The sequence below is a fragment of the Agelaius tricolor genome, unplaced genomic scaffold (genome assembly GCF_023055355.1).
Source record: "Agelaius tricolor isolate 1412-34295 unplaced genomic scaffold, bAgeTri1.0.p SCAF_14, whole genome shotgun sequence".
Lineage (NCBI taxonomy): Eukaryota > Metazoa > Chordata > Aves > Passeriformes > Icteridae > Agelaius > Agelaius tricolor.
Genome location: NW_027269274.1, coordinates 14,719,545 through 14,729,414, shown reverse-complemented (window position 1 = coordinate 14,729,414; position 9,870 = coordinate 14,719,545). Strand labels below are relative to the sequence as shown.

At 53.0% G+C, this 9,870-nt stretch overlaps 1 protein-coding gene across 1 annotated transcript; it reads right to left on the bottom strand.

Moving 5' to 3' along the window:
* Positions 1 to 1,111: 1,111 nt before the first annotated feature.
* DUSP7 (dual specificity phosphatase 7) lies at positions 1,112 to 9,395 on the bottom strand. Its single transcript, XM_071439853.1, has 3 exons — positions 8,704 to 9,395; positions 5,999 to 6,427; positions 1,112 to 3,505 (listed from the first exon to the last, which is right to left on the bottom strand). Exons 1-3 carry the CDS (start codon positions 9,113 to 9,115, stop codon positions 3,198 to 3,200), a joined length of 1,149 nt encoding a protein of 382 aa, XP_071295954.1. The 5' UTR covers positions 9,116 to 9,395; the 3' UTR covers positions 1,112 to 3,197.
* Positions 9,396 to 9,870: the final 475 nt, after the last annotated feature.

Sequence of the window (9,870 nt, the reverse complement as noted above, 5' to 3'; positions counted from 1 at the left end):
AGCAAATACAGCCACACACCTGACAAGCTGTTCTGCACTCCTTCAGTGCACAGCCAGCCTCCAGCACAGTTTCCTATCTTCCTCAAGAGCTACTCTACCATGTAATTACAAGGGAAAACCTAAAGGTCTTCTTTCCCCTGCAAACCAGGTAGTTTTTTGTTTGTTTAGCCACAAACAGGTCTCCAAATCAATATATAGATTTCCATCATGGAGTCCAGGAGTAAACAAACTCATGCACACGCTTGGCTCCTGCTTCAACCTCTATCTCCCCTCTGCACCCACCAGCCTGAGCTGCTTCTGGAATAAAACTACCTTTTGTGCTCAGACCCTAGGATAAGAACAAGATGACACATAAACTTACTCTGAGGGACTTCACAACTGAAGTAATTTAATTTCTTGCCATTCAGGTTAAAACAAGGAACGCTGGGGGGAACCCACACATGCCCAGCTACAGGCAGAGTCACAGGGAGCCACAGCTCCCTTACATAGGCTGCACTCAGATGTTTAGAGCCACGTTTCACCCTAAAGCATCATCATCAGCCCCTCCAGAATTCCCACAAACCACGCAGGGAGTACAGTGGGACACAGCACAGCCCAAGTGTAAGACACACAGCATCCCCTTCCCCAGGGATGCAGGAGGGGGCTCCAGCTCTCCAAGAGCCCCAGGATAACCCATCAGGTGGTTGCCCACAAGCCCCTGACTTCTTGCTCTCCTACCAAAATAAAGTCTGCTAACACAACAGTTGTGGGCAAGGCCTTGCGATGCCTTTGCAGGCCAGGCTCAAACAGTGAACAAAAGTGTCTTTAGTTTATCTATTTATTTTTGGCACAGAGGAATGGCTGGGGTCAAAGCCAGTCCCATTCTCAAGCTGTTCTTTGTTCTCCAGTTTATCCAATACCCCCTGTCCCTCTCCTCGCCCGCCCACCTCCCCCTCTCCATTTTACCACAGGTCTTAAAAATTAAGCTGTGCATGAAACCAAATACCACACTTGAACACAGCCCAGCAAATGCTCTCCATGGTCACAGAAGGATCCTAATCAACCATAAAAAATGGATAAGAGCAGCATGCCCTTATATGGGCAGAGGCTAGACAAGGATCTGACACAAACATCATTTTTAAAGAAAAAATAATATTTATTTGCAATATAAACAAAGTCCCAATATTGGATCAGTATATATAGGGTCACTAATTTTCCTTCATAACTCAGAAAGCAGAACCATTCCTCACTAACAAGCTCTCATTTGTACTAATCAGAAGATGCATCTTATTTTTTTCCTTTAAAGAATAAAGACCACTAACAGCACAGGAAGCCTTTACAAACCAGCTTAGCTGTAATGCAATAGAGATGCACTGTCAAAAAATCCCTGAAAAAATAAATTCCTCTATGAGGTAAGATGCAATTAGGATATTCTCAATTTTCTCACTCACAACTATACGCCCATTCTCCCTTCCAATGACCCACAATCCCAACATTGTGGCAAACAAAACCCAACAAACAAACAAAAAACAACCAGAAAACAAGAAACAGAAGCTCATTCCAACATTCTGATAACATCTTTAACGAAAAGAACAGTTTCAGGATGTGACAGCGTCAAACATTCCTCCAGATGGAGATTTTTTTTTAAATATTTTTTATTTTTCTTGAAAAAAGTACAAAAAACTGGATATTTAGAAAAAAATCCGTGGCTTTTTTTTTTTTTTTTTCACTAACATGAGAGTTAAAGTGGACAGGGAGGGGGGAGAAAGGAGGGACTACATTGCAGCCAATAAAGAAATCTCTAAATCCGTTCTGCCCTCCTCCCAGAAATTATTACCACTTCCTCCCCTCCCAGCTTGGTAAAAGGAGTTTGCCAAATACTAGCCAGAAATACATACAAGTCTTCTCAGAATAGAAGGCACGGCATAAAGTTATTCGAAAGAGGAAGAAAAAAAAATCAGAACCTCTGTTGAAAGCTCCAATCATCTCAGAATTTGCCAGTTAATATATATATTCATATATATATATATATATATAAAAATTCTCTGTTACAATGCTCTCCTCATCATTTCCACACCTCTTCACTCCCCTCATGCGCTCCATGCGTGACGATCGAGTCCTGTCCCGCCACACAATCCTCGCTCTGCTCCAGGCGCTCGCTGCATTCCCCCTCCACCCCGCACACGTGGGAAAGATTCCAGTGTGCACAAGAAACGCCAGCACTGCAACTACCTTCTGGACTCGGGAAGCTGGAATGGTTTCGGGCCAGCTGGATGACGTTAAATCAGTCAACAGGCAGCAGAGAATGAAGCCGGGCTCAGACATGCTTCTACCAACTCTGGAGGCTACGAGAGTTTTACCTCTGGCAATAGCAAACAGTGTTTTTGGCAGGGGTGGCATTAAAAAAAAGCTTGCGGCTTAGTCACCTTGGCTGAATCAGTGCAGAGTTTGTGATTGTGAGTGCAGGAGTGGTGAAGGGGTTGCAGTTAAGCCCAACTGGCCTTCACACATAACAAAGCTTCCTACCAGATGCTAACAACAACAGCAGCAGCATGTATCTCTCTCTGGAGTACCCAGTAATATGCCAGGACATACCAAGGCTTCACAAAGTGTGCAAAATGCATTTGGTCAATATAAACATTTGATTAAAAAAAATAATAAATGATCAAACAAGAAACAGAATAAAATACTGGTTTTGCAACCTGGTCTGTACAAACAGTCAAGAACTTACATGTGTAAAAAGAGTTTGAACCCAAAGCTCGAGTAAGATCTACCTTTTCTTATTTCTTTTTAAATCGAAAAAAGTAAACTTGGGTTTTAAAACAGTCTTGGCCCAACACCTTTTGTTCAAGGTTTCCAAGTGCATAAATCTCCTCATTTTCCACAGCAAGCTAACCCCCGGTAGCTCTTCACACGTGTGCGTGTTCTGACAGTCTCAATGGACCCAGGAGAGCGGTTATTGCCGGTGACAGCTGCGTCCGAAACGCTGTAACATCGCCCCTGTTAAATAACCCCCTGTAAAAACACTACCTCTTGAAACCACTTGGATCAGGATACTTAGTGAGCGGCATTAGCCTTCCTAAAGCAGCGACCAGGCACCTCTGCCCAGAGAAGCTACTCATCTCAGAGCTGCCTGGCTAGACAGAGATTTTCGTAAGAGTTGAAATACTCAAGAGAAGCGATTCGATGCTCGAGGTCCCGACCAGGCAGTGTCCTCTTCATGTGGACTCCAGAGTGTTCAGCTGGAACAGGTTGTGGTTGGTGGGGGTGGTGAAGTAGAGCTGTTCACTGGGCGAGCGGTTGTCACAGGGGCTGTTGAGTCCCAGAGTCCTCTCAAAGTCCAGGAGTTGGCCCATGAAGTTAAAGTTTGGGGAAATGTTGGATTTTTTCCTTTTCACAAAGTCATAGGCATCGTTCAGGGACAAGTTCAGTTTTTGCATCAAGTAGGCGACAGTGACCGTTACGGACCGGCTGATGCCAGCGAGGCAGTGAACAAGGATCCCACACTTCTTGGAACGGGCCTCATCTGAAACAAGACAAGGGGAAGGGGGAGTCTATTATTCTGCACCAAAAACACATGGCTTTGGAGCAGGGCCAGGTGGCAGCTGCAAGCTCCCAGCACCACGATGACTGCCAGAGCTGGATCCCCTGCCCCTAGTGACACCATCCCATGTCCCTGGGACACCCACATCTCTCCCCACAGGGCTCCTGAGATATTCCTGCTGCACGGCAAAGCTGCACATCCCCAGCAAGGCCAAGCACCTCATGTGCTTGAGAATTATCAATCAGGTCTAGCAACACATCCCTTGCCTAGGGAACATTGGTACCCTCTACTCAAGAGAGTTGGAGCAACCCACAGGAGGCAGATGAAGCTGGAGACAACAGCTCCAGGGAGATGCTGGTGGCTGGGCACAGCACACCCACCTCAACTCCAACTAAACCAGGGAAGGCTGTGCACTCAGGGCAAGGCTGCAGCCCAGCACTATATGAACTATTCTGCTGTTCCTGTCCTCCTACCACTAGAAAGTTACATGAATGCAGCCAATGCCAATTTAAGTGGAGTCTGAAGTGCAGGAACTTCCCTTATTGTGAAATTGTTCTTTAGGATCGACAGAAATGCACTTCACCACAAACAAACGCTTGTGTTGGAGGAGGCTCTCAGGATGAATGGTAGCGGGAAGCAGGAATGCAGGCTGGACCAAAAAATGGCGAGAGAACAGCAGCGAAATTTCCCCTCCCTTGCCACCAACTGAAAAGCACACACACACTCATTGTCTCTCGCACAGCCGGAACAGCGTGATCCCTTTATGAATTGACATCTCAGTGCTGAAAGAGGGACACGCCACTGAGAGCACTGAATGCACGCAAGTACCCAGCGCTGCCTCTACTTCTGGGCAGCCCTATTTGAAGTCAGTCATTTGACTGAGAGCTTGGTGGGGAGCGAAAAAGTGGCAGGAGAAAGAGGATCCTCGGGCAAAGCCAGAGGTAAGAGACACTCTGGCACCGTAAGTGCAGGGAAGGGCAAAGAAGAAGCAGGCAAAACAAAAATCCAGACCCAAGCCACAACAGGTTTTCTGCCCAGCCTCCAAACCCAGGCAAGAATTTCCAGTAGGGTGGGCAATCACCGCCCAGTGTACCCAGCCCTCCCCCCAGGCTCTCCTGTTCAACATTTTTCCAGACATTTTTGCCTTTCATCTGACCTGCACAGCATTTCTTGGTGTTTGGTTTTAGAGTGAGGTAATCCTCCATTTCCTGTCATTAACTGGAAAGCACAAGCTCGGTGTTCACAGAGACATGGGCTGACTGAAGCAGACAGATCCCAAATGCCACATGTCAGCAGGGAGGGACACTGTACCTCACCCTGACGTTTAAAACCCTGCTCATGCAGGAAGTGCAGATGGGACATCAGACAGGTCCCCGTTGCCACACTGAAGCAGCAGCTTCTGACCACAGTCATGTTACTGGAGGGCAGAAGCTGGGGGCAAAGGAGAATGTGTGAGAATCAGGATTTCTGACAGCTGAAGAGCAGCCAAGGATCCACCACTGCTCTGCCCCATTTCAGGCCTTACAGCACAGCCAGTGCAAGCTATGGGGTTTGAAATGGGCTGCATAGGCTTCAGTCTGCAGGCAAAGGTCCCCCTCTCCTTTACCCGTACAAGTGTTTGTAATCAGACATGAAGCCATGGGGCTTTCAATACTTAACAGTGCTATTACTGCCTGTGCCATTCACCTCCATAAAACAGCTGATTAGGCTAATGACTATCGTGAGCAAACAGCACAGGTCAGCCTGGAAGTGTACAGCCCTGTTCAGCCCAACATACACTTCCCACAGAATAAGAAGTAATTCTCAAAGTCAAGGCTGGCCTAAGATAAGAGATCTTCCTTCCTGAACCCCACCACCACCAGCCAAAACTGTTACAGGGGCTGCCTACAGAGCAGTTTTTCGATCCAAACTCTGCAGTTTAATTATAATCACTAACTCATTGTGTTGACACTTACCTTAGGAGAAGTATCCATACAAGGAGTTAGTTATGCTGGGGTGACTTACAGCAGGATCCCAACTAGACTAGCAAATCCCCTCAGGAAAAGAAAACACACACACACACGCACTCCCTGATTTTAACCACATTTGGGGCTAAGGAATTGCTGGCAGCAGTCACACTAAAGCAGCTCCCATCCCCAAGCAGAGCAGGCAAAGGAGCTCCCCGCTGCCTGGGTTCAGCCATTTCACAGCAGTGCAAATCCCCACACAAGGGCAAGAGGCAGCGGGGCCAGTCCAACCACTTGCAGGTAGCTCGGCTGAGGTGCTGCAAGAGGGCTGAATTTTGGAAGGGGAGGCCTCTCTGAACACAGCCAGGGTGAGATGCACCAGATGTGCCCCCTCAGAGCGTGACACTCTGCTGCTAAGCTGATGCTGTGCCCCGGAGAGGTGAGGCTGCAGACAGCAGCAGCCCTGGGAAGCGGCACACCACATTCCCAAGCGGTGAGTATGAAAAGAGATGTTCTGCCAACTACCTACCAATGAAAGCAATGGCCTCGGGAAAGAACTGCGAGAGGTTCTGGCTCCAGTGATCTGAGATGGGGATCTGCTTGTACTTGAACTCTCCGTCATGCTCAAACATGTTTGGCAGGTTAGGAGTCACATTCAGGATGTACTTAATGCCGTATTTGCCCAGGACGTCCAGGTTGGTGGAATCTTTGGCACAGCCCAGGTACAGGTAAGGTAGGATCTGGACTGGAAAGGCAGGCTGATTGCTCGGGATGGGGCTCCCGTCCGACTCCGTGGCACTGCTGGGCTCCCTGTCGGATTCGCCATCCGAGCAGTCGGAACTTATCCGCAGCCCTCCCAGGCCAAGGACCGATGCTGGGGGAGAGTTGCTGGGTGAGGAGCTGTCAAGGTTTGTCTCGCAGTGCTCAGAATATTCAGTCTGAAACTTGTTAAAGCCACCTGGGAAGGGGGAAAGGAGAGAGGGAAGGGGAGAGGCAGAGACAAAGAAAAAGATGTTTTAATCTTCAGGATGGGAAATCCTTCTACCTGTGAACATGTTACTCAGAAAGTCTTTACCAGCAAGAAGTTGGTATCCCTTCAACTTCACAGCAAGAAAAGCATTTTCCTGCTCCCTTATCTTCCCTGGGCAAACTGATACTGAGCAAACAGGTCCCAGGAGAGCAAGGAGTGGTCCTTGCAAAGTTCAATATTGCCGGTGAAAAATAGGGCCAAATCTCAACCACAAAAGAAAGAAACATCCACAAATAAAATCAAAGCCAAGACACAATCTCACCGTGCCAGCTTCTCAAAAATAAGGGTCTGGAGCAGTTTAGGCAAGAGCTATTACTGCTACTTAGAGAGAAAAGTATCCGTGTCTGAAAAGACAGATCAGGGACAACCACCACACACTCACTCCAGGCACTAAAACTAACGAAATTATTCACCTCCAAGCAGGAAAAAAGACCCTAAGTTTTGCCACAGACTGATACTCGAAATTATTTTATCACTATAAAATAGGTTTTGCAACAGAGCAGTGTCACAGGTCTTCACCCAAACCACAGCAGGGGCACAGAGGGATGGGACCCTTCACGTCTGCCCCTAATACTTTTTTCTCCAGCTCTTCAGCTCAGCTGCTTGGGAAGGAAGGCAGAGGCAGGGAAGCAAAAACCCCACGGATCTACCTCCTTTCCAGGCGGTATTAAAGCAGAGCTCAGCCACCGGGATCTGACACTGACAAATGGTTTAATTAGAAAGGGCTCCTGGAAACTTCGTTAGTGGGTTCGGCGGTTGTGGCGGGGTCACTGAGCAGGACAGACAGCTCCTGCCACATCCATTCATGAAAAAGGCTCGTCCTCGCCCTCCTCCTCCCCCCGCGCCGCCAGACAGCGCCGAGGAGCCATTTTGGAATTTTAATTAGAAACATTTCCCACCGAGGCTCCCGGAAAAAGGCAGAGAAAGGGGCTCAGCTCTTCCCCTGCGCATCGGGGAGAGCTGAGGAGTAACTTTAAAACCGCTCCTTCCTGCCGGGGATAAGGACGATGGGGAGAGAAACGGGAACGCAAAGCGAGGAGGGAGCAACGGAGCCCATGGGGGAAACCCCAAACCGGGATGGGATGATGGGATGGGAGACTCGCCCATGGGCAGGGATCGGAGGGTCGAGGGGGAATGGGATCAACCCCTGTGCTGGCCCCTCACCATGTTTTGAAGGAGGCGTGTGCGGGCTGCGCAGCCCCGAGGGCTGGTCCCCAAATACCTGACTGTCCCCCTGCCGCCCCACCCCGCCACCTGGGGCTTCCTTGGCTCCCCAAAAAAGGTCTATATCAAGGGACAGCCGTGTTTTTTAAAGAGCCGCAAGTGGCAACTTTCTTGACCACTCTCCCCCACGCACGCTCCCCCGCTCTCCTGTTATTCCTGCCTCAAAGCCGCCACCCAGCGACCGGACTGGGAGCACTGGGAGGATGGGAAGGGTCCCAGCAGCCCAGCTACGGGCTCTGCTCAGCCCGCTGCGATCTTTCAAAATGGCCAAAAAACACCCAAAAAAACCAAAGCTCCCAAAGCGCTCCCAGCCCTGGCGGAGGGACGAGTGCGGGGTTCGGCTCCCCTGCAGGGCAGGTCCCCGCTCCCCATCGCCCTGTCCCGGGGGAGCAGCCGGGCTGCCCTCCCCGAGACCAGCACTGCCTGGCAAAGGGGGAGGAAAACCTTAGTGAGGGCTTTTGCGTTATGTGGGGAGATAAAATACAAGTAGAGAAGGGCTCTCTTGCCCCCCAAAATCCGGCCATTCCTCCCGGAGGGCTGGAGAGGAGCCTGGTGCCGGCGCGGGGAAGCTCCCTCCGGGCAGAGGAGGCGAGGGGCACCCGGCGCTGCCCAGCCGGGATCCGCTTGAGACGGGGCAGCGCTGCAGGGGCCGCGCCGGCGGCGAGCCTGGGGGGCTCCTCCCGCCGCTACCGGGGAGGCGACGCAGGAAGAAGCGGGGCGCTCCCGGCCGCTTCCAGCCTGCGACCATTTTGTGCGGGGGATTAAAGCGGGATGCAGAGGAGGGGAAAAAAAACAGAGAAAAATGGAAATAAATCAGGCAGAACGGATAAGGGAAGGAAGCAAAAGGAGTCAGCCACGTCCGTCCGACCAGGGGATGAGCACCCTAGGGATGCAGCGGCCGGCCAGGGGCTGCGCAGGGGGACACGGACAAGGGCTGCGGGAGCGGGACGGGGCTGGAGGGAGGGCGAGGGGCACCTCACCTTTCAGGTAATAGGCTTTGCAGCCGTCATCGCGCAGCTTCTGGAGCAGGAGCCCCAGCACGGAGGTGGCGGCACCGCTGTCCTGCCAGTCGGCGGTGGCCTCGTCGTAGAGCAGCACCGTGTCGGCCTTGCAGCGCTTAACGAAGCGCTCCTTATCCTCGTGGTTAGGGATGATGGAGCGGATGGGCAAGTTGCCCTTCTTAAGGCGGCGCAGCATGAGCCCGGGGATGGCCAGGTTGATGGCCGTCTCGATGTGCGAGCTCTCGAACAGCTCGTGGGGGCGGCAGTCGAGCAGCAGCAGCGAGCGGCCGCCGCCCGACTCCAGCTCCTCCTGCAGCCACTCCGCGCTCTTGCACGGCATCGCCGCAGCCATGGGCGCCCGCGGGGAGCTCCCCCAGACCTGCGTTTTCATGGGGCTCGGCAGCGGCGGCCGCCAGCGCCCGGCCCGCCGGCCACCCACGCGGCGTCCGGACGCGGCCCCGCTCCGCTGGGTCGGTCTTGCGCTGCGCCGGACGCGGCTCCGCTCAGCACGGCCGCGGGTGCGCGGTGTGTGCGGCCCGGAGCGCGGCGGCCCCCGTCCTGCCCTAGGCGCTGCGCCCCATGCCGGCGGCCTCAATTAAAGCGGCGCTCGGCCGGCGGCTCGGCGAGTCATGCCTCGGGAGGCGGGGCGGCGGCGGGGCCCGCGCCTCAGCCCCGCCCGGCGCCGCGCCGCGCACACGCCGGCCCCGCCCCCGTCCGGCCCCGCCCCCCGCGCCCCCACAGCCAATGAGACGCAGCGGGGGGAGCGGGGCGGCCCAATATGGGCAGGGGCGGGGCCACACCGGGGGCAGAGCGCGGGAAGGGCCGCGGGAGCCGCAGGGCACCGGGCACGGCACGGCACGGCACCGGGCACCGGGCACGGCACGGCACGGCACGGCACCGCACCGCACCGCACCGAACCGGGCACGGCATGGCCCACCGGGGCTGACCCCCCGCCCTTCACCCGAGCGTGGGCTTAATAAAAGGCTCAGGCGGTGAAGTGACCCAGCCCGCGGGCCGGAGGGTGCGCAGGCCCGCGTGGGTTCTGACTGGGTCGTGCCCAGCCCTGTTTGGTCTTTGACAGGAACTCACAGTTCCAAAATAAAATCGACTGAGACTCATTAAGCCTCCGCATTGCCTCTTGTTCTC